At 33.5% G+C, this 25666-nt stretch overlaps 1 protein-coding gene across 4 annotated transcripts; it reads left to right on the forward strand.

Annotated features, from left to right (window-relative positions):
- The first annotated feature begins 207 nt into the window (after positions 1-207).
- Positions 208-22701, forward strand: LOC127844246 (uncharacterized). Of its 4 annotated transcripts, none has more exons than XM_052374310.1 (5): positions 212-421; positions 6477-6683; positions 6815-6952; positions 8132-8376; positions 8758-9256. In XM_052374310.1, exons 1-5 carry the CDS (start codon positions 340-342, stop codon positions 8929-8931), a joined length of 846 nt encoding a protein of 281 aa, XP_052230270.1. In that variant the 5' UTR covers positions 212-339; the 3' UTR covers positions 8932-9256. The 4 variants fall into 4 exon arrangements, with proteins under 4 accessions (XP_052230271.1, XP_052230270.1, XP_052230269.1 ...); XM_052374309.1 differs by lacking the exons at positions 6477-6683; positions 6815-6952; positions 8132-8376; positions 8758-9256 and adding exons at positions 18867-19073; positions 19489-19629; positions 20591-20826; positions 21056-22701 and having other exon boundaries at positions 213-421; XM_052374308.1 differs by lacking the exons at positions 212-421; positions 6477-6683; positions 6815-6952; positions 8132-8376; positions 8758-9256 and adding exons at positions 16597-16763; positions 18867-19073; positions 19489-19629; positions 20591-20826; positions 21056-22701.
- Positions 22702-25666: the final 2965 nt, after the last annotated feature.

Raw genomic sequence — 25666 nt, forward strand, 5'->3', positions numbered from 1 at the left:
ATTTGTTCAGATGTTCTAAACGAACCATGTGTTTGATATTTTATTATTTGTTCTACTGTTGGCGTTTAAATGCACACTCATGCCTTCAGTTAAAATGTTTTATATCACAATTACTTCAAACGGCCAGCTTATTTCGCCAACTTATCTTTCAAACTACCATGTCCTCGAGAGCGTTTATATAAGCCTTAGACTTTCGATGCAATCGAGCTAAAATAAATAGGTTTAAACTAACTACCATGTAATGTTTAAGTTAGATAAGGTGTCTACTGATAACATTTGATAGCATGCTGTCAAATTGTGTAATTTATGTTTAATACCGAATGTTATGATTGAGCTAATATGGAAGCGTTACGTGTCGCAGCTTTATTTGCAAGTGTTGTGTGTTTAATGCGCTTTGAAAGAACGGATGGAATAAGTTATAGTAAGTTTGCCGATAAAACTATTTGTACTAGATTTACAAATGCACTTTCTGTTTTTAGGATTACCAAACATTTTATGAACTATATATACAAAATCGTTTTTAAGTCGGTAATTCCTTTAAATATTGCGCTTTAATATTAAACACCTAAACGATAACAGTACATGATATTGTCTATTTCTAAAGATATTCTAATTAGACAGCGAAAATTGTGAATTTTAATTTCTCTTGATAGTTACAACAACATGAAATCGAACTCACAGACATGATCAGTTTTAAACAACGGTATTTTAGTGGCCATTATTCTATGACTTTTTTAGGGATATTTCTTTGAGCATTATATGTGTGCTCTCTATGAAGACTTGTGTTTTATTTGCTATGATCAATGGTGTTTACGGAAGTTGCCCAATTTCATGAGGAACTAAACAAAAACATGAATAATTTATAATCTAAATACATTTTATAGCAACACATGGTCAATATGAGATACATGGCAATTGTAAATCATCCTGCAACGCTTTGGCCACGAGGTCAAAGTCTTGTTGATTGTAGTTTGTTCCAATTTGCGTCATTCGTCCTTCAAAGCTCTTTTGAGACCAGACGTGAGTTGACTTGTCGTTTCTGTAAGCGTCGCTTTAGTATGCCCCATGTACTAAAATCCTTTGGGCCGCATCTGGAGACTTTGGCATTTATTCCTCGGGTGTTAAGAACTTAATGGTTTGATCTTTTAGAACGTTTACTGTGTGTTTGGAAGTGTTGCTAGATGCACTGTCGTGATGGAACGTAATGACGTGTTTACCCTTCGGAAAGAATCTAGGGACATCTCGTCGTATAAATGGTTTCATAAATGTATTAATATAGTATTCTGAGTTTACCTTGGTCCCTTTTGGAATTATTCTGATCTCTGATTTACCTCATGATGATAGAGCAGACCATGCCATAAAGCCACGGGCAAACACATCACGTTTTACAAACTTCTGTTTATCGCCCAAGTTTTCTCCCATTCTGACATAACATACCCGTCTTCTTCCATAACGTCAACCAAGGTAAAACATCGATTCGTAAGATGTTACAAAATCTCTCCACTTTCCACATTTTTCAGAATAACACCAATGATTGAAGTCATCACGTACACGTTTAAATATTTATTATAAAGACTTTTCAATTTTCAGAATAACATCAAAAATTAAAGTCTTCACGTACAAGTTTAAAATATTTTGAAATACTATTTTTTACACAGACTAATACTCAACCCATATTTCTTCCACCAACAGCAGACTTTATGCTGGTGATTTAAGCAAAATAAATTCAGGAAAAAAATGCTACAATATGCATAGTCAAGGTCCCATGTCTCTTGAATACATATAACATCGTATTTCTCCAAAAATTCGATAATATCAAATGAATATAGTTTGGATTATAACCCTTCAATATTCCAGGTAATAAAGTCAATAGTAGTCATTTCGTGTAGGGCTTTGGCCTCCATCCTATAGGTTATCGTTCGGTTTCCCTCTAGAGCTTTCTTCCCAGGAGATAGCAGTATTCATGTCAACAGGCGCAGTATTACTCCAAGATTGTCTATCTCCGGATCGTTTATACAGCCCGTTCAAACACTCTGGGTTTTTCCGCAGGTTTAAATGCCACTAGTTTCCCGTTCTAAAAGTAGGCTCCCAAGCCTCAACGTTTAACTGATTTATCTGCTGTCTCTATAGGAATGATATATCGTTCCAAACTCATATCTCCTTCTCTCTAAGAGCATCTCGGTGATTTAAGATTTCAATCTTTTGATAACTATCTTTGAACTTTATGATGACCATTCTCGACTCATCGTCTTTCTCTTCTCCTATCCGTCTCGCACTTTCAATCACTCTCTCATTATAATCCTTCCATCAATGCCGTCAAATACATTTTCAGCTTTAACAGTCATAAGGCTTTTACTTTCATTCTCTTACTCGCTAAGACCAAGTACTCTTAAAAATGGTTTCAATTCCTCATTTTCTATACTGTTGAATTTCCTCTCGATTTCATTGAGTCTTTCCTCTTTTACCTCATATTGTAGTGACAAGCTCACCACATCACTAGCAATGACTTCATTGCTATATTCAAGACAGTAAATTTTAGACTTTATGGTCTTTAATTCCTCTTCGGTATTTCCGAGCTCTTGTTGAACACCTTGGACCGACCGCTTTACACTTTTCACCTCTTCTTTCCTATCCGCGATTGCTTTAAGAATATGACGAGTATTATCATCAGTGACAGTTTCTTCATCCAAATAATTACCCTTTCCCGGACCAGAATTCGTCTCAACATCAGATGACAACATCAGTAAGCGAATCTTGTATTGTCTGTACTGTCCACCATAGAATGAATGTTTTTTTATAAATATAAATAATAAATTCCTGTTAATTCTTATATGAATACAGCTTTTAAACACAGAACTAAAAAACACGCCTGATCATACTCTCGCTATGTCCTCTACCGTTTCGGTAATTTTATTCTGAGGCATGTTAAATATTATTGTCAAATTACATGCACATTGAAATATAGTATATTACACAAATGCTAAAACAACAATGGTTCGAGAATATGGCGTATGTTCTTGAGAAAAAAAACGGATTCCTTTTGTTCATTTTAAAATTGGGCAACTCTCGTATAACTGTATGTGAAAACACTATATTATTCAAACAAACGAATTAATACATGTGTACAGAATCGACTATTTCACCGTGTTGTACATTGCTAGATATAATAAAACGCATTAAGCAATAGTTAGTCTATTATATATATTATGCATTTAAAATGGTGTTTCTTTCTTGTTGAAATTAGCCACCTTGATGACAAGTCATCTCCAAGAAAAATATTGTAATTATAATCGTTAATACCATCCTTTCAGTAAGATTATATATAAATATGGCCATGTGGCAAACAAGATTATACCGCCAAAGTTACTGTGTTTTCTTCTCTAGGTTATCATATAAGTCAGCATGTACGGATCGATCAAAATTAATCATATTAAAGGACCAAACTTACCTGTTCCTCATCCTCCTCAAAACCTCATACGCATTGAGCATTTTTTCAGTATATAAATATTACATGGCTGACAGGGTGACACTAAATTTGTCAACTTGAGGAAATACTGTCAACCAAGGCAAGGCCAAGGTTGACAGTATTTTTCCAGAAGTTGACAAATTTACTGTCACCCTGTCAGACATGTAATATTTATATTATTATACCGAACAAACTTTTCAAACATGAACAATTTATAAGAACCATAAACAATTTTAACATTTAATAATTGTAGTTAAATTCAGCAATGAATAACCATATATATTTTGATAACACAAATAAAAGTTCACTGGCTAACACAGTCAAAATATTCTTTCCTAATTGTGCAGCACAATACCAAATGTCACTGGTCTCTTGAAATGATTCTAACGGTCTTTGCCATAGTGCTTCGCGTTTAGGGTTCAGTTTAGATAGGTACTTCTCAAAGCATCGGACTGGACAAAACGTGTTACCAGGCTGCTCGTAGATCTTTCCTTATCCTGTGGTATCATCAGGCGTATCGTCAATCCTAAAAAGATGAAATCATTTAATTAGACACTGGTCTGACATAAAAAATTGCCTAAAACCAAAAATAGATATTTTTGCTAAAAGATTATGCGGTTTCACCACTAAAAGTTCATGTAATTTATGTGTTTTCCTCTTTCAAACAAATAAACAGCCACCTTGTATAGTTTAATTCTTTGCAGCAACTGCCAGCTTTTAGTAAAATTAATACGATTTTAAAGGTTGACGTAATATATATATTTTTTAATTGAACCTACCCGTGATTATGCGATGACCTGGTGTATAAACTTTCTCCTGGTTGAATCAGTTGCTATAGTGATGTTGACTTCGTCATTTGACCCTAAATTCTCTTGACCTCTCTTCAGAAGGTAGTGCATTAAGTTAAACCACACCCTGTTTTGAAAACCACATGGAGTGTTAATATGCTAATATTAAACGGTACACTGTTGCCACTTATTTTGTCCAGATCGCTGTCGGATATAACAGGTTTGTGGTCGACACTCCCATGTCCACTTCGCTTAAGCTGCTTAACTTTTGACTTGTAGGTTTCATTACTTGATGAAAATTGCTGGTCTTTCAAATTAATGTTACACGTGCTTAAGAGATGCTTGGAAATTCCCTACTTCAGACGTACAGATGCATAGAAAAAGCGTAACTCAATAACTGGTTGTTAAGTTCCGCTGGATTCTCCACGAGATCACTAAGATCCATGTAATTGGAACGAAGATATTCGTTGTACAAGTTCGTACCATGTTTAACAACACGTTTAGTGTTTTTAGAGTCCTTGTCACGATCAAATGCCTTCAAAACCTCCTCGCTTATCGTTGAAAAACGTTAACTTGCCATTTTGTCGTTTGTTTACAGCGGAAAGGCACAACTGCGTTCTGCGCATGCGCGAATGGGACAGTATAATTTTCGAACATTCCGCACGTGATTGCTAAGGCAGCGGGATACAGTATTTTTTGTACAGTAATTTTTTTCCCGCTGGTGGCATGTGATTGCTATGGTAGCGGGATACGGTATATTTTGGACAGTAAATTTATTCCCGCTGGGTCTGACAGTATTTCTATGTCACGATGGTCTATTGGAGTTTAGCATTGTGAATAAAAGTGAGGTATAATATAAAAAAAGCTGGAAATTGAAGCTATAATTCAAAATTATGAAAATCGTTCTTCAATCTAGTGAGAAATTAGGGTAGAAATGCTGGGGCACATTCCGGATCCTCACATAATGCTGCATTCGGCGCGGAAGAACGTACGGAACTTCGAAATACACACACACACACGCACGCGGACGCTCAACCATTTTCAATTCATATGTGTAATTGATGTCTCCAGCAATTTGCAAGTAACTTTATTAATAATACTTATTATGAAGGGTTTTTAACCTATTGGATATAACGAACTATGAAACCTCTGAAACTCTATCCAGATAGGAATGTTTGTTTTATATCCACTCCTTTATAACGTACTACCAATTATAAACGTATCATTGCTAAAACTGGGAGAAAGCCGAACCTCACAGCTACCCCAACATTTATCACAAACCAAACCTGCATCTTAAACGATCGCAATAAAATCAACCTATGCAGAAAGAAAATAAAACTATGCATGCCAAAACGCAACGCGTGTATTGCATACTACACACACAATTGAAATGTGCTTCTGTGGTAAGTATCGGAGTTCTATTAACTCGATTATGATGAGTATTACAAGAAACATGGATCATCTATTAAAGGCAAATCATTAAAAAGCTAGCGATGTATCTAAGGAAACGAATCACACAAACCAGATGTAAGAACGATCGTAAATATGTTTCCTCCACATGACATAAAATAGCTCCATCGCTCACCGCAACTAACGGCTGAAAAACGACATTGGAAACACTTTCTACTGCATCCGCACTTCTCAAATAAAAGAGTTTTATCTTCAAAATATATTAAATCAATTACAAACTATTGCTCGGATGTTATTTTTGCCAGAAATATGCTTATTTGACATGATCGTTACTGTCGCCGTTGGAAAAATATTTAAGGAAAATAATTTTTTTTTTCTAAGTATTTGTAAACAACAAACACAACGTTTCTATCAATGTTATTTACATTATTGCTTATTTCTATACTTCACTATGTGAATAAAAGTTGTTGATTTAAATAGTTTGATGTAGTATATGTTATTAACAGAGGTTTTGTATCAAAAGAGGAATACTTTTGTTATTTTTAAAACATGTAATGTCCACTTCATTTAAACATATAGGTTATTTGGTCATGACACAATGCACATTACTTTTCGAGGCAATTCATTTTACGCCTGTTTGTGCTATAAAGACGCAAGAAATATATCTAATGAAGTTAATACTGCAAATAAGGTATGCATGTTTCATTTTGAAATCCAAATGAAACATTTCTGCAACATACACTAATAATACCTTTTGAATTGAATACAAATACCAAAGTAACACGACACATATAAGTGTTATTGTATTTCAGAAAACATGACTGACTACTGTGGGTCTCGCATCACAATGTACGATGATAAGCAACTTTTAATATACTATATCGGCAGCAAAGAATGTAAGGTGACAATAGTCACGAAAAGCCAGTTCTCAAACCTGATGCTATATGTCCGGAGCTTTGCTGCGGACTGCATATACGGAGAGGTCACCATAAAGAATCAATACGACGAGTCAACATATGGTACATTTTACAAATACTCAAATAAGATATTGAATTAATTATATCAAGAGATACCATTATATTTTTTGGAAAGATTTGATTCAATGAGTGAATTGACTTTGTTATCTTGCTGCCCTGTTGTTATTTTTAAGGTCTCCCGGAAAGTCTTTGCGGACACGTTTCAGTCAGCAAAGTCTACACAGCATATGGTGGCGTCAGTATAAAATACACCCCAAAGAAATTGCGATGGGCTTCATTTTCGTTTGTCGTAACGCTGTATTCGGATTTAAGTAAAACACTTATATTAGCATCTGCCTTTAATCATATTCATGTGTACGAATTATTTTAAAAAGCTTATCTCTTAATTTAAAGCTCTAATATAAATTCAATGTACCGTAGTTTACTCCGATCTCTTACGTCCTTCAATGTATTATTGTATGCAAAAACTTTTTGTGATTAGAAATGATAAACACTATAATCAGTGCATTTCTTGTCCTCTGCCCAGAGTGGTTACTGAACTATATTTAACATTATGTTCAATTTCAGCGTTCTCTATTTAAACCCTTCAAAAATCAATTGTTTCAACTTTAGTGGAATCCCCCTGAGGTCACAACGCAAAGACACTTTAATTGTTTATCAATACATAGATGCAGAAACAACAGTGCAATAATAACTTCAAAACTGATATGAAGGACACTTGTATAGATACTATGCTAGGGTAGATAATGCACTCAATAGAATACATCTTGCATCGGCTGGACTTTCCTTAAACCATGGATGGCATTAAGGATGTCCTAATCTATCCTGTGGGTAGTAGACACAGTGTTTTCGGTTAAACATATTATTAAACATAGCAGTAATAAAACTGCAAAAGATTTATAAAGAGAGAAATTCATATTTTTATCTTTAGTCGTCTTTTAAAACAGATGACAAATTGTATACATGTATGCAGTCCATACAAAACTACAACAATATAAAATTAGGTTTAACAATCGAATATTCGAATATATTCAAAAACTGACAAACGAATATTCGAATATAGTTTTCAGTATTATTTCCAATCCGTATATTAAATTAATCAATAGTTAAACATGACCAGAAAAAAGACCAACAACTTCCTTATAATAAATTTGCACGTCCTTCCTAACTGTTAGATTTGAAGTTAGTTGGTAATATTGTATTTGATTGTTTCAATATCAGCAGTGCATGTACCTATGCTGATGATAGTCCGATCGAAGCACTGTGTCAACAGCAGGTTGATAGAACCCCAGATTTGGAATGCCAAATGTAGTCCAAATAAACCAGTCAACTTAAGTATTGATATATGTTTGTTAAGTAAATCAATTATTCATGTACAATATATAAATGTAAATAGCATAGTCAAAATAAAAAGAGCAACACACGAGTGTTTGCTTACTTCGTATTCAAGCACTCCACGCTGGGTGATCACAAACCGTCTATTTTCCAAGGAAATTGTCCATCCAATGGCCATGTGTGTGGCAACAAACGATGTATTGATGTGGATTTGAAATGCAACGGCTACAATTCTTGTGGCGACAATTCTGGATGTTGGTTCAACAGCAGCAAGTCAGACCACAGCTCCATTGATGGTGTAGGTATAGGTATAGGCATTGCAGCCGGTGTTATCGTCCTCATCGTGGTCAGCTTACTGATTATCTGTTGCCGACAAAGACGCACCGGAACGCATGCTCAGGTTCGTATATCCTTAAATACCGTCATGATATTATTCAATACCTTCGTTTACCTTTAATTAACATACTAAAGCTTTATTCATAAGTAAAGAAAGGATAGTTACTTAGTTACAATGTTCGCGGTGTACCTTATATGTTTTATAAACTGATTATATTACGTTTTCAAATTAATGTATTATTCCGATTTCTATAGCACCTAATTATTCATGATACCATAAATATAACTTTCCTTTAGTTTGCAGACAATTCATACACATTATATAAGACTTGTGTATCTGTATCTATTGTAGCAAGCCCGACCTTCAGCACCGTCCTTCCTTCCTTTAGTGTTGCGGACAATTAATACACATTATATAAGACGTGTGTAACTGTATCTATTGTAGCAAGCCCGACCTTCAGCACCTCCGGTGCAAGTTGTTTATTCAACACGTTCTAATCCCGGGCAGTTCAATGACCAGTCGCCACCCCCGTATGATCCTGCGTGGGCATCCAACACACACACAAATGAAACACAGAGGCCAGGATGCTGCAAACTCAGAATAGAATGTGGATTTTGAGGGGTCTGTATAATAATAAAGACCAAATACACACACACTGTGCGTGTAAAACGTGTCGAGTGTATTGACTCATAACTGACATGTTATTGATTTACATATTTTGTAATTAATTTGTTTTGTCATTCGATTAAAATATAATAATTCCACACTGAAATTCACATATATATATACTTGTAAATATTTTGGTTAGCATTTCCATGTATAATGTAACTATTATGAAATATAAAAAAAGGATATGTTACCTATCTCTGTAAAAAAACAAATGCTATGAAACAGCAGTTGTATAATTTATGCGTTTTATGTTAAACTATATGAACTTACTAAATCCAGATTCGTTGTGTTTCCTTTGTGTATGTTGTGTATGTTGTCGCAACTTATAAAGTTCCTAATGTTTCCAAATAGTTTGTGGTTGTATGTTTATGTACATTTGTGGATGAATAAATCTTCGCTGAAGCGCACTACATCGCCCAATTTTTAAATATTGCGAAATATATTGGACAAACATATAAAACCTTCTCATCCTAAAGAGTTTTCCGTGAAATTTCAAAACATCCGTTTCTTAGCGCCACCTCGGAAATAGCATTGGTGTATTTATTTATGATTCGCAAAAAAATATGTGGCGCCGGTGATTAACGGCCGTGAATAAGTTAGACATGATTTACTGATCGTTTAACTAGACGATTAACTGATAACGCGTTTGAACAATATAGCATTTAGTTATACATGATTAACTGATCGCTTAACTATACTATTAACCGATAATGCGTTTGAACAATATCGCATTTAGTTAGACATGATTAATTGATCGCTTTACTCGATTATTAAATGTGTACACGCTTGAACAATATCACAATTAGTAAGACATGATTTACTGATCGCTTAACTAGACAATTAATTGTGTAGGCTCTTAAAAAATATCACAATTTGTTAGACATGTTTTACTGATCGCTTAACTCGGTTATTAAATTTGTTCGCGCTTAACCAATATCGCAATTAGTTAGATTTACTGATCGCTTAACTAGACTTTTTAATGTGTTCGCGCTTGAACAATATCGCAAATAGTAAGACATGATTTAATGATCACCTACCTAGACTATTAACCGAGTACGCGCTTGAACCATATCGCAATAAGTTAGACATTATTTACTGATCGCTTTTCTAGACTAATAACTGTGTATCAAATATCCGAATACATCAAGTCATACTCTGGTGTTAAACAAGGCAACACTTGCTTGCTCAAGCATCCTACTCATGATGTTCGTTAATGACATTATTGAATATATTAATTATAATATTTATGGAATCATATCGATCAACGATATAAAATTTGTATTGTCTTAAGCCGATGATCAAGTCCTTTTTTTTAACTTCGCCCACATCAGCCCAACTAATGTTAAATGGACTTGAAAACTATTTAAATAGATAAAAATTGGAAATCAATATTAGCAAAACAAAAGTTGTTATTTTCAAAATAGTAACCGACAAATATTTGTTGATTTTACTCTATATGGCGAAACATTATAAATAGTCACATCATTAAAATACTTATGTGTAACTCTATTTAAAGACAGAAACTGGTACAAAACAAGAAAATCAATATCAGAACACGGTAACAGAGCGCTTCATCGACTTTTATATGTTGTTAACCAATATGAGTTCCCAACTAAATAACAATTAAATCTTTTTTTTATAATTTAGTAACTCAGGTTCTTCACTATTATGTTGAAATCTGGGGACATGATTCAGGAATAGAATTAGAGATTATTCATACATTTTTTAAGGAAAAATTCTATGTGTCAACAAATCAACAAATCTATCTGCGCTTTACGGCGAATTAGGACGAAACCCCGTATATGTCATACAAAAATTACACATATTTAGATATTGGTTTAAAATAACATCATGTTTAAATGATAGTCTCATAAAAATAACATATGTACTGTTCAATGACGCAAATCAAAACATTACGTACAACAAAATCCATTGGGCTTATCAAAACAAATAAATACTAGAGCAGCTAGGTTTAACTTATGTTTGGACTGAACAAAAAAAACCTGACAGAAAAATCTGAACAGACATACACTTGCAATCTTATTAAACAACATTTATTTCATCATTACAAACAACACTGGTACAGTGAAATTAATAATTCGTCAAGACTAGATTTATATTGCCGCATTAAGAATACGTTGAATACAGAACAATATCTGTTCATAATTACAACGAAACAATTTTAAATAGCACTAGTTTAATTCCGCCTATCATCACACAGATAAGAAATAGAACGAGGTTGATAATACAATATTTCTCTGGATAACATAAAACAATTGAAACCGCTTACCTTTGAATTAGAAAGCGTTTGCCTAAACCACTCAGCAATACGGTGTGTTAATTAATTTAATACATTTCCACTGGCTTTAAGCAAACCATGTGTTGTCACAGAATACACCACCAACAACAGCATCAATCCATATTGTTTCGATATGCTGATGCTGCATTAATAAATATAAGTGTATATGAAGTGATAACACCACAAATAAACAACGGTTGCGATAGACACCTATCAACTGTTAGATGCCCATTATATCACTTTAATAGCAAAGTGTTTTGTTTTTGTAGATAAAACATGTTTGTAATTTCTAAATAACGCGTGCAACAATTTATCTATTGCACTTGTATTTTCAAATTGTTGTTAGTTTATTTAATGGAAGCTTATACTATCGATCCTAATAAATATATGTAGCTACGACCCGGATTTATTATCAAATAGTGTGTTGATTCACAATTGTTGGTGGGGATACTAAATGGATTCATAAACAATGATTTTTCTGCCTATACAGCTCACTATTTGCCCCGCAAAAATTGGATATTCGAGCAAAACAAAAAGGATCTACCTGAATTTCCGAAGAATGAAATCAAGATGATTAACGTATTGAAGTCCCTGTTTTGTTGATTAATTCTATTGTTTTCGCAACAAAAATATCGTCATGATACGGAAGAATATAGAAGTCGAAATAAAGTGCATACATTTAGCTGTGTGAGCAATTACCGAACGGCATACACAATCAGTAATATAAACTTCATTCTATTTACATCTCGTTAAAAATGGCCTGATATATCCGTTCACTAAATTTGAAAGCAAACATGTGCAATCAAATGAGATAACATTGTTGATACTTACGTAAAACTCAATTCAAAGTGTTATTGCGGCGCTTTAGGTCCTTTTTTGTTCGGTTATTATTACACCAAATACAGCGATTATTAAAATACAATTAAAGAAAAAATAAACTATAATAAAACATATATGTCTCTATCCGGAACATTTCATTTTCTTCTAAGCAACTGTTGTTGATTTAAGTTCTGTTTTATCCGCTCTGCACACATACCATACATTTATTTCGGAGTTAAACCCATGAGTTTCTATGAAGTCAACAATGATTTGAACGTCACTTAATCTTATGGAATCGAGCTGATGCGGGACACACATTTTATACAATTCGAAATTGAAAACATGCTTATAATGCAGAAATAATATAAACTTAACTCGTGCCTGAACGTTTTGACATTCATTATTTGATACATTCTTTGCAATTCATACAGTGTCGGTATGATAGGGTTTTTCCTTCTTATTATAAAATGTAGAGACATTGACAGATAGCATAACCATAGGTCGGTTCGCATGTTGGGCCGAGTGTTTTGTTCAAATGATTTTAAACGGAATTGTGTGGATGAGACAAACATCTGACTGTGTTATAATACTATCCACTGTCATACACACATGAACTTAGTCAAATCACGTGCTCATTGTCAATTTCAGTTTTAAATAATTTTTGCAAGTATCAACTGAGCAGTGATCGCAAACTACGTTCATATAAACTTCTTATAACACAATCTCTTTCAGTAGATTCATGTCCAATCTATGGTCACGTATGTGACAACGGGCGGTGTATCGACGCGGATTTGAAATGCAATGGCTACAATTCTTGCGGCGACAACTCTGGGTGTTTGACGGACAGTAGCAATTAAGACAACAATACCGCGTCTCACAAAGGCACCGGTGTAGATGGTGTGGGTATAGGTGTAGGCGTCGCAGTCGGTGTTATCGTCCTCATCGTGGTCAGCATACTGATTATCTGTTGGAGAAGAAAACGCATCCGAATGCCCGACCTAGTGAATATTTTTAAATACTTCCCAATTTACATAGTATAGATTTATTCATAAAAAAGAATTAAATTTTCCTTTGTTACAAAATTCGAGTTTCAACTTGGCATCAATTATAAGCGTATACTACAATATTGTTAAGGTATCTTATTATTCTAACTCTAAAGTACTTGATAATACATTAAATCATTAATATGTTTACTTGTGTCTTACAGACAGTATATAAACAGTATGTAATAGTGTTGTGACTGTATCCATTGTAGCAAGCCCGACCATCAGCACCTCCGATGCAAGTTGTTTATTCATCAACTGCACATCCAGGGCAATTTAACCAAGGGTTTTCACACGAGCTTTACGGTATTTATATGCACCAAACAGCAGCAAAAGCCCCGCAAGCAACTACACTTAATGACCATTCGCCGCCCCCGTATGACTCTGCGTGGGCTCGAAAACCGATATAACACGAATGCCAAGATGAAAATCATAACGTGCATGCACATATTAAGACGGCTGTATAAATATGAATACCACATATACATGTAGAATGACAACGGCGTTTGGTTGATAGGCACTACTGACATGTAATTTATTTACGAGTTCTTCAAATGCTAGTTTGTTATTCGGTTAAAATAAAACTATCCCACCTTGAAATACGAACATATAACTACAAGTGCACACCGCTATTTCAAAGGTGTTTGTTCTGGTGGAAAAATTCGAAATAGCGATGTTGTCTGCTGTACTTTTACATCGTATAGTAAAATGCGAATTGAATGCGGTTATATTACAATATTAAATATGATGGTCATATTTAAATTATTACAATGTTTAAATAAAATAAACTTAAACGTAATTCTGATCAACATTTCAATAACACAACTATTAAGAATTTAAACAAAACGTGATATGATACTGAGCTATGTAAGGGCAAGCATTTCTAATTACGCAATAATTTATATAACCTGAATCCTCATGTTTATCACACAATCATGTTAAACACATTACGGTGTGCGAGAACGATACTGGCCGATCAATACGTACTAACCAAAGAGAAAAGTATCTTTAACATAAAGTATGAGGTGCGACTTCCAAATAAACTTTGATTGGAAGTGTTGAAACATTTATATCCTAAATTTCAAGTCAAAATACAAATGATATCGAATTACGAAATTCTAGTTAACGATGTGTAGTGTAGTTCAATAAAGAAAAGTTCAAAATACTGATAAATTCAAAATACCGGTGTTTTATTGTATACTTTTACATGGTTTATAGAGAGATATCAGTGAATTAAAACTGATATTTAACTGTTTCAAACAATGAAAAATAACACTGAAAATTATCGATAATTTTCATTGTTTGAGCTGAACTATTTTTTAGATATGTTTAGTTTCCCCATTGTTACGAAGGGCAATTACTCTGCATTGAATGATCATAAAAACACACGCTTTAGCTTCCCTTGAAAATACGTGTAATAACATTTCGGGGCTCCCAACGGGGAATTATATTGTCCGAAATGGCAAAAATACACAAATAATCATCTGTAAGCATGCAATAAAAAGAAAAAAGAAAATGTGTTGGATTTGGTGGAATATTGATTTTAACTCACTCGTGAATTAAAATCGATATTCAACCAAATCCAACATATATCCTTTATCTATATGAAGGTGCTCAAATGTTCAATCATATTAAAGATACATGTACCGGCATAGTTCGTGGCAACGAATGAAAAGTGAGTTTTGCAATATTTAATTATGTGTGTGCTACGCAATTGTCAATGACTTTGTTACTCATTGTTGTACTGATCGTCAACATTTCCCACAATGTGCACTTCACATATGCAGTATGAGTAAAATAGATTGTAGAATAACGAATATAAAAATAAATATGCATGATCTACGCTTTCATGCACAGGTTGTCATGCCAGAGCGAAAATAAGGTGTTCATGGCGTATACGCGGTATACATATCGTACACTCGTAAATAACGTCATTCAATTGCGCCAAACACAACGTTGTGTCGTTCGACGAAGATGAACCCGACAATGAAATCTTTTTTTTTATGTTACATGAATCAACTTAAAGTCCGTTTTGACCCGTACATATTAAGTATTTATGTGCATTTCATCGGTGAAGGAACTGTCTGAAAAATTACGCCTTATCTTCGCAACAATTCATACACCTATAAAATGCAGAAAAAATATTTTCAATTCTTAAAACATGAATATTATCATCATAAATAATAATCATTTGATGGAAAGCTAGAAAGCTAGAAAGGCAATGTAATTTAAAATTATATTACGCTCTGTTATAGTACAAACAGATAAATAAACGGCTAGATATAAAGGCACGAATACAAGCAAAAAACCATAATAAGCAAGCAGAAGCCTTTAAACAATCGGCCGAAATAAACAGTGCAGATAACAACTTATTTTGAATAGTCTCGTTGTGAGCGCCCATGTCAGCTATAAATTTACGCAAGGTTTCTCGGTTTTTTTGGCGGACATGGTATTTATCATCATAGTCTATGGATACAGGGGCTTATCTGGAGCTTCACTGTTCGTACATTTTTAAGGCCCATATTCACACACGACGCATGTCTTATAATTAAAAGACGACTTTATGTTTGTTAGCCAAGTGTACGGTTGAGCGCTCTACAACCGGTTTAAACACCCAGTGCTTTGCATTGACCTTTACAAGGCGGTACTCTCAGCTTTTGTTCTACTATGAATGTATACTGTGTCGTATTGTGCCGTACTGTGTTGACAATTGGACACTTGCTATACATAAAGGACAATGAAATCGTGTATGATAAGAAAGCAAAACTGCTGCTGCAGCTGGAGTTTTACTTCATTAAATTGTGGAATCAAATCCTGTTAATATTGTCAACACTTATCAATAATCATAACTCATCATAAAAAAGCAGCATATATTAACTTCGCATGCATACTTACTGGTTGTCTGGAATGTATTGTACAGATACTTGTAGTATAACATTTGTTTAACAAATAATATATTGAACACTTATAATGCTGTTCAAAATACTGTGTAGAAGACCTTCGCAATCGCTTCTCCAGCTTTTTACGGCCAGTAGTAAACGCATTGACTTTATCAAACCGCTTCGCTACTAAGTAAACGTTGTTATTGGAAGTGTATAGTTTAAAATTACTTTGAATACTGTTTTTATCGGAATGCTTATTATAAAAATCTAAATCTTGAAGGTGACAAAATATCATTTAACTTGTATTATACATTTAACACAGGCTTTTAATTGTTTATTGTTTATACTTCATAAGGAAATTTAATCTTGTCTGATACTTGTATATAATATATCAGTACAAAGTACTTTACAAAAGCAACACATCTTTGATTTATTGAATTTAGATATACGATATTTTAGTTGTTATGCACACTCGGCCTCGTACTGATAAAGTTTGAATATAACCCTCACTTTATGGCAACTTTATATTGCCATCTTATCAGAAGCCCTAACATGGAATGTTTGAGTTAGGTCAGGTGAGAACTGATAACAGTTGATGTCATGCTTTGCAGTCGCTCTATATTTGTTGAACACTACTTGTTTATGATTGAACGAAAATGGAAGTGTCACAGCTGTCAGCTTTATTTTCAATTTATGTCTGTTTAATGCGCTTTGAAAGAACGCATGGAATAAGTTATAGTAAGTATTGCGTTAATACTATTTATATCAGATTCTCAAATACAATTCTTGCTTCTAGGATCATCGTACATTTTATTTTATATGTTCAATTCATTTTTAAGTCAATAATATCTTAAAATATTGCGTTATGGTATTTACACTAAAAAACTTAAAGATTGCATTCCATTTGATTACAAAAGATATTCAACTGAGACGGGTACAACTCTGTTTTAAAAAAAATGTTGACAAACGCAATATTTAGATTCACTATTTCTTTACAAGATACATACTGAGTTGATAAAAATTGTGTGAAGTGTTTCAAAAAATATCACATTAACCATTTATACATTACATCATGATCATAATCATATCGCATCATGATAATAATCATTTAACAGAAGCTTTTATTCTTTTCTCATTCCATGTATTGCTGTCAGTCGCATTGCGCAGATTTCAATGTAATAAGATAATTAAAAATTATCTATTTAACAATACGGAAGAAATATATAACCATGGAATGAAAAATGTCGATATGCTTTCAAATTGATATAATATGGTGTACTCAATTTTGATACAACACGCATACGAAGTTAAAACGTGTAATTAGTCAGTCCTGGGCTGAAACTTAAAAGATAATTGGTAAGGCCCACAGTGTGATGAAAGATAATTGGTAAGGCCCACAGTGTGATGAAAGATAATTGGTAAGGCCCACAGTGTGATGAAAGATAATTGGTAAGGCCCACAGTGTGATGAAAGATAATTGGTAAGGCCCACAGTGTGATGAAAGCGAGTATATTGATGAACTCTTCCATGAGAGGCCCACAGTGTGATGAAATCGAGTAAATTGATGAACTCTTCCATGAGGTATGTAATGTTCGTGAACGAAAGTATTTGTCAGCAACACACATTACATTTATATCAAATGTAATTAAGATAGTGTTTATCTCTACACTATATGAATTCACCGAGATTAAACGTAGTTGTATTTCAGTGTAATATGTTAGAAATGGTATTTTCTACAAGAACAATATTTGTTCAATTCAAAGTGAAATATTGTGTTATTTTTAACACATACTATTCACTGAATGTAAACATTAATATTATTTTGTCAACTTAAACTGGTCAAGAACCGAATAATTTTGTTACGGGAATGAATTTGAATCAAATTTATATGTTGAACATTTGCATTTTCATATACATGGGAAAGCCGATTTTGTATTAGTTTTCTATAACAATTGGAACGCAAAAACAAAATACATTATTAAGTTAATTGTAATCTTCTCTGAGGTATCAATGTGTTTTTTGAAATACAAAATATACATTTCAGCATAATAAAATACCAATATCTGTATTTTATTTGTATGAAAAAACAACAACAAAACAAACATTTGTTATGTACATATACCAACATAACGGACTTTTTAAAGGGAAAGTTCGTAGCAGTATGTACTTGATTAAACTGTTCAATTTTCTTGTTATATGAGGTTCATAGATTTACTCTCTTTCTCATAAATAATAGTTTCGATATGTCGAAATGTGTATGCGTTGAAGCACATATTTACACACTCAAACTGATAATGGGTGACAATGTGGAAGATACATAAATAAAATAGAAAGAAAACTAAAGGTATATTATTGTCAACGACATTATTGTTTCATCAACCTGTCATACAAATGTATTTTATTTGACTTAACATGAAACTGGCATTAAATAATTCATGTTATTAATATTCAATAGACATGCTGTAGGTGTGAACTTTGTGTGAAGATACTTTGTGGTGTGTCACACTAATGGCAATTGTTTCCTTGCTGAAAAATAAAGAATCACGTAATTTATTACGAATTATCTTCTAATGGTGCAGTGGAAGTTATTCTTTATTCATATGTGTTTCCAATGATGTATCTCGGATATGTTATAAGATCTCTCGATGGTTTATTTTATGTCTGTTCATACAAGGAAAGACATTGACAATTATTGCTTATTTCAAAAGATATTGTTGTAATATTTTCAGAAGAAATTGATGGTTATTGGTATATTTAAAAATGCATTAATGAGAATTGTGTATATTACATATATGATAATTTATCTATTTTTATTGTGAAGGTCATTCGTTTTAATTTCAGAGAACATGGATGACTATTGTGGGTCTCGCATCTCAATGGACGGTGATAATCAACTTTCACTATACTTTTCCGACGATGACGAATGTGAGGTTACCATAGCAACGACAAGCCAGTTTCCAAACATGATGCTTTATTTCGAGAGATTTTCAGTGGGCTGCATTTACGGAACTGTCACCATAAGGAATAAATATGGCGAGCCATCATCTGGTAAACTAAATATTATACTCAAATTGATAAACAAAATTTGAATTACCAAAAGTAGAAAATGTACTATGACATAAATAATACTTTTCTGTGCCTGTGTTTGTGTTGTTATAAAACCTTAGCAATACAAAATACAAAAGAAAATATGTGAAGCATATTTTCATACTTCTTCTCTAGGCATAATTGTTATTCAGAAATTAAAAGACACCATATTTTTACTGTATTGCTCACGATTTTACTTTGCATATGTCATGAAATTATAAGTAACTTTATTGCAATATAATATATTAGAAATGAAGTTTTTTTAAGACCTATTAATAACATAAAATTAGTTTAATACTCCCATTTAGAACAATCACATTTTATGAGGTGACATGCTTGATTTTATTGTTTAAATGTAATGCTTTTTCCTTTAAAGGCCTCCCGGAAAGTCTTTGCGGTTACGTTTCAAGCAGTAAAGTCTACACACACAATGGTGACGTCAAGATAAAATACGTTTCCAAAAATGGATGGACCTACGCCTCCTTCTCTTTGATCGCGACGCTATATTCGGATTCAAGTAATGCGATAATATGATCATCCGCGTGTAATCCTAATAATCTGAATATATTCCTTTATAAGGCTAGTTGACTAAATTGTTATCTCTGAAAAGCGGCCAATTTATTAAGTTTAATATGATCCGGAAAATCATTTAATGCTTTATTGTACACGAGAATTCTGTTCTCTTTTTAGAATTGCCAAACCATCTGATCAGTGCACACGCGCATTTTTCTTCATTAGAGAATTCTAACACCAGGCACAGTTTAAGCCATCTTTATTTTGACCATATTATGTTTTTTCCTAATTTACTGGATACCCTTTGTAGTCACAGTGCAGGGCCGATTTTAGTAGTGGCAAAGATGTAGAGGAAACTGTTAAACCATAACTTTATAAATTGAATCAGAGAAAATACTTTAGATTGTACTGTTTATATTATATCTTGCATGGAAAGAACGTTCCTTAAACCAAAACATTTTGGATTGCTATATCTCTCTTTGAAGTATGCCAGTGAGTGTATTTGGTGCATTACAAATAAAGACATAATAAAACTACTGAGGCTTCACAGAGCAATTTGTTTGAACACAATCTTGTCGTCTCTTAAAGCGGGTGACAAATTTCATATACAATCAAGGAAATGAAATACAACACAACAATAATCATACACGTTAGTGAATCTGGGATTAAAGCCTAGGTATTGTCAAACCAGCAAATAATAAAATAAAGCCAAAGTACCATAGTATTAACTTCGTGACAATAAGTGTGCAGGCCCTTACCTTCCCTGTTATATTTCAAGTTAATTGATTATAGTTAAGTGGATTGTTTCAATATCAGCATTATATTGATCTCTCCTGATAAGAACCCGTCCAACGCACTGTGTCAACAACATATGTATTGAACAAAGTACAAATGTATGTGCCTCGACGTCTGTATATGCCTTGGACTTCACAAGTAAATAATATATTTTCTTGAATATTTTAAAGGTACGTGTGGAAGATGGGATCATGTTTGTGCTAACGGGCGATGCATCGACCAAGATTTGAAATGCAACGGTTACAATTCTTGCGGAGATAATTCTGGTTGTTCGGACGATAATAATGAATCTTCCGTTTCTGGCGTAAGCATAGGTGTAGGCATCTCTGTTGGTGTTATCGTACTCGTCATAGCAACAGTCACGATTATCTGTTGCAGAAGAAGATCCATCGGAATACCCACACAGGTTGGTATATTCTTCATTACTAATATTATTACGTTTATAGGTCAGTTATCAATAAAGAGTGATAATTTTAGCTAAATCATGTTAGTTGTACAAAAATATTAAATATATTAACATTTATGTGTTTTCTGTAACGTGCTAAGCTATTTTGCAACCGGTATTTCATTAATTTAGACGAACCATTAACAAATCATATCAATTTTAATTTTATTTCTCATTATTCCCTTTATAGCAACCCCAACCTACAGCACCTGGGATGCAAGTTGTTTATGCGGTCCATGCTAATTCTGGACAGTTAAACCAAAGGTTTTCACATGGGCTTTACGGCATACATATGCAACAAACAGCAGCTAATAATCTGCCTACAACGCCGTTGTATGACCATTTACCGCCTCCGTATGATCCTACTTGGGCACCCAAAGACATGAAACCAGACTGCCAAAATGAATTAGTATCAGATCAGAATGTACTCACACGTATTGAGAAAGCTACAGGGTCAGACAAGCCGAACATGCATGAAGAAGGATATATTTATGATAATGTCGCTGCTGATTGTTCTGATGATCACTACAGTACGCTTGATGACATAGGCGCGAATGTTAATCAACACAGGGAGTATGCTCCCCAATGACATAACGCTCGTCTAACAACGCCCATCATACTAACGACGTGATGTGTCTTTTAAACAAGGTACACAATACAACTGCAGAGACTCTATCAAAAGCACATTGTGCATATACTAACTTTTTTAGGAACTTAACTTTATATAGTGTGCAATGTGTTTGAATAAAAACATGAAGAGAGGTATGATAACAATCTTAATAGGTATATTCAAATCGATTAACAGCTGAAAATCAATTTCAACATTTATAAAAAATGATTTGTCATACATTTACATATAGCAGTATGCGCTCGACACTAATGTTTATATGTAGAGTTTTCATTAATGTGTCCAGTCTAAAGACGAACACGCAGAAAGATGACTACTATTACAATCACCTTTAACATTGTGCGCGGCGTTTTTATCACTATTTATTGTTTTCCAATACCTTCAAGTACGTTGTTGAGGCTATATTGGTGTGTCGTATTCGCGTGGCTCGTAAATAACTGATGATTCACAGTACACAGTTGATTTATAAGGGTTGTATTGCACTTGAGATGGTGACGTATTGGTCTGAAATGTTTACATTTTGGGAAAACCAGCACGAAACTCCTGATATCTAAATAGATATGTATTCGCACTACTTTGACAACTTTTGAAATGTTATCAGTTGTATGTTAGAAAATTGTGTACATTCCTCTATGACCTAGCTTGAATTCTTACCTTTTGAGTTATCGTTGTCATAGTTTGCCTCATACGCATCCGAACTCCAATCGATGCGTGTCTAAATTTCACATCGTCAAGAATGCCCCCTTCCATTCCCTTACATTTTACCCAGCAAACTGATATCAATCAATAGTATGATTACCTTCGATGACAACGACTTGGCACTTACGGTATTTTTTCCAGTATGATTATGGCATATTTTGATACACAGTTTCATTTGGTTGCCGTATGACCTAAAAATAAAGTATATATTGCGTATAAAACGCAATAATGATGTTGAATTCAATCGAAAAGGTTCAAACGGAAGTGTTTGCAGAATGTCGAAATGACAGTTTTCCAACGTTTTTTTCAAATAATCCGAAATTATAAAAAAAATCATAAGGACGAGATAATTACGACGATTTATATACAAAATACACTTTTTTTTAATTGAGAAAAAATAAAGCATAACACTTACATAAACAGACGAAATAATTTGGAAGGTTCTAATGTTTTCATTTCATTTTGTGATTAAAAAAACGTGGATCGATAAAATAAAGTATAAAATGCATCATGCACTGTTATTGTTACGATTGTCGAGTGATTTAGCCATAGCCCTAAATAAAAAGGACACTTGTTCGTGCCCTTATTTGGTAAACGGTTTTTCTTCATATAATTATATAAATGTTATTTTACTTTCGTCCTATTAGTCCATTGTTTACAATCATTAATTTGAAACCTCTTATGACGAGCTTCAAACAAGGACAGACTTTGTGTAAAATTCTCTTCAAGGCCTTTATGGTAATCTGTGTAATTGAAAAAGCTATTTTAAATAGTATTTGACTTGATATACCTTTACATGATCCATAGATAGTTAACCAAATTGGTCACATATGTGCACGACAACTAAAATATATATTCGCTACAAACAGCATTTCCCCGAATTACAGTTTTCAACAAATCAAACGAGCCCCTCCGTTGATAATTTATTCCCATCAAATTGCGTATAGATGCAGCATGCGCACACACACACACACCATTTTGTAGATGAAACGTAAACACACAATGGACATGGTTATCACATTACAGCCGCTTAACAGCGTGACGATAACAACAGTATGTTCGACGATGCATGCATATCAACGGAAGTGTTGACGTTCAACTTTTAACAATCGGTTCTCGATCACCTAGCATAAATAAGGCGTGTTGAACTTTACTTGTTTGTATACACGTATCTAACATGCATTTAATTTCTGAGTTCTGGGATTATATTGTTTTATTGCGATTAAACTATTTTATCGAAGAGTACGCATAAATATATTTACATTGATCTAACATATGGCATATTTCTGTACATTTACAAGAGACACACTAATCTCTAGATTGTTTCAATAGTTGAAATTTAAAAGTGATACTTAATCAACAAACATACATCACACAACTATTAGATACAATAATCATGTATCGTTTCATTTTATTAACGAGGTGTTTATTTGGGCTATGCGACTTATAAATACGACTTGTTTTTGTGATACGCATTACTTTAAACAAATTAGACAAAGTCTTGCCCAGCAGGACTCTCCTGTACTGCAAAGGTTAATGCAAAGTCAACACGCACATCACAAAGTATTTGATGTTATTTGTATATTCATATCGCACCTTTATGTGCAACAAAATGCTTTCATGTAAACCTAATGTTTCACCTATACTTCACTACTGAATACAAATGGTAATGTTTTTCGTGGATGCGCAATTATCATTTGAAGACTTGGTTCTATGTTGCGTACGCAAAGTGAAATACAATTATGTCTAAAATATGAAATGAAGGACTTTACAAAAGTATTTGATAGTAGTTCAAGTTTATATATATCGTTACACAATTGATCTATTTAAGAACCGAGTGCAGATTTAATCAAAATATCTATAAAAAAAACACTATTCAACTAAGCATTTTAAACCTCCAGGGTCTCTCCGTCCTTTTAAATTCTACACGATTTCTATACATACAGTACGAACGATGATAACGTTTGATCGTACACACATTATACAATGTCAACGTTATATTTAAATTTAATCTTATGCATCAACACGAAGTTTTCATTGAAGCCATGTGTCTGATAATTATAGCTGATAATCATGATCATACGTAGATCAATGCAAGCTATTATTAATTCTGAATTCGCTAATATGGACGCGTTTTGGCTGTCTGTTTTAAGTACCACATACGGGAGTTTAATTTTCTTTGAAAGAGTGAACGGAGTGAGCTATGGTTTGGAGTTAATTTATCGAGCTTGTTTATGCAATTCAATTGTTTGTGCATACTTCCTATTGTATTAGACCGCAATAAAAATAAACACAACACGTTAGAACATTAAGTAGGACAAATATGATCAAATACGGAATGCAGCGAACAACAATGTTTACGTCATTGCAGCAATAAATTGAATTGAAATGGGTTCAATAGTTAATTTTTATTACTAAAAATGGTTTTTTGCTTAAAATAAACTATCGATGGTTCGGTTTAGTTTTCCAGCAAACTCCCCCAAGATTTTAGGCAGCAGGTACATGTATTCATTATTTGGTTTAAACAATATTTATTTAGTTCATTGAAAGTACATATAAGCAATACAATACAAACATACATATTATATTTGAGCAATATGCTAGGCAGATAGAATTGCAGTATTGCTCTACATAAAGGCTGTAAAATACAATTGGACAGAATTGAGAAGGAAGCTCGAGGCTTATACTATGTCTCTCTTCTGTCAGTTAGAAGCGCTGCTGTAATGGTGTAAACAACCAAACGTATAACAACTATTTAAAGACATGTCAAAATTACGAACAATATATTACAGTTATAGATAATTGCATACTGGTTAGAAATGTAAAAAATACTATAACTTTTAATACAAAAAGTATAACAGAGTAATGTAGATAGCATAAGAGCTAATAAGTGGAGAAGGAAAGGGATAGCAGTGGAAGAGTAGAGTTTCAGAATAAGAGAAGTTGCGGTAAGAAAGGAAGCAGTTGCGGGAACGGGGCATCGTTAGCAGAATATGGTTTGTTCCTGAGATAGAAGTGGTTTAGAATCTATGACTATCTCGGATGAAAGACTGAACATGTTTGAATATTAATGAATTTACTTCATATGAGCCGTCTTTAACACCGAAAAGAAGAAGTTGCAAAGTAATGGGTAAGAATCTAGACAGATTGTTAAAAAGGATAACTCTTTTTTCTGTATAAATGGGACAATTGAAGAAAAAGTGATATGTGTCTTCAATCGCACCGCATTGACAGTATGGACTTTGTACAATGTTTTTTTAGTACAAATGTTCATTTAAACTGCTACAATACATTCGTAAACGCGCATGTAGAATATTAGATGTCCGCTCCCCATCGTAGAAATGCTGGGAAATTATTTTCTTATCTTTGCTAAGATTTGCTTTGAATGCAGAGAGAGAAGGAGCCGTTCTCACCGATTCCGGTAAATTGTTCCATAAGTTTATAGTTGATGGTAGGAAAGATCGTGTAAAAAGT

The sequence above is a fragment of the Dreissena polymorpha genome, chromosome 9 (assembly GCF_020536995.1).
Source record: "Dreissena polymorpha isolate Duluth1 chromosome 9, UMN_Dpol_1.0, whole genome shotgun sequence".
Classification (NCBI taxonomy): Eukaryota; Metazoa; Mollusca; class Bivalvia; order Myida; family Dreissenidae; genus Dreissena; species Dreissena polymorpha.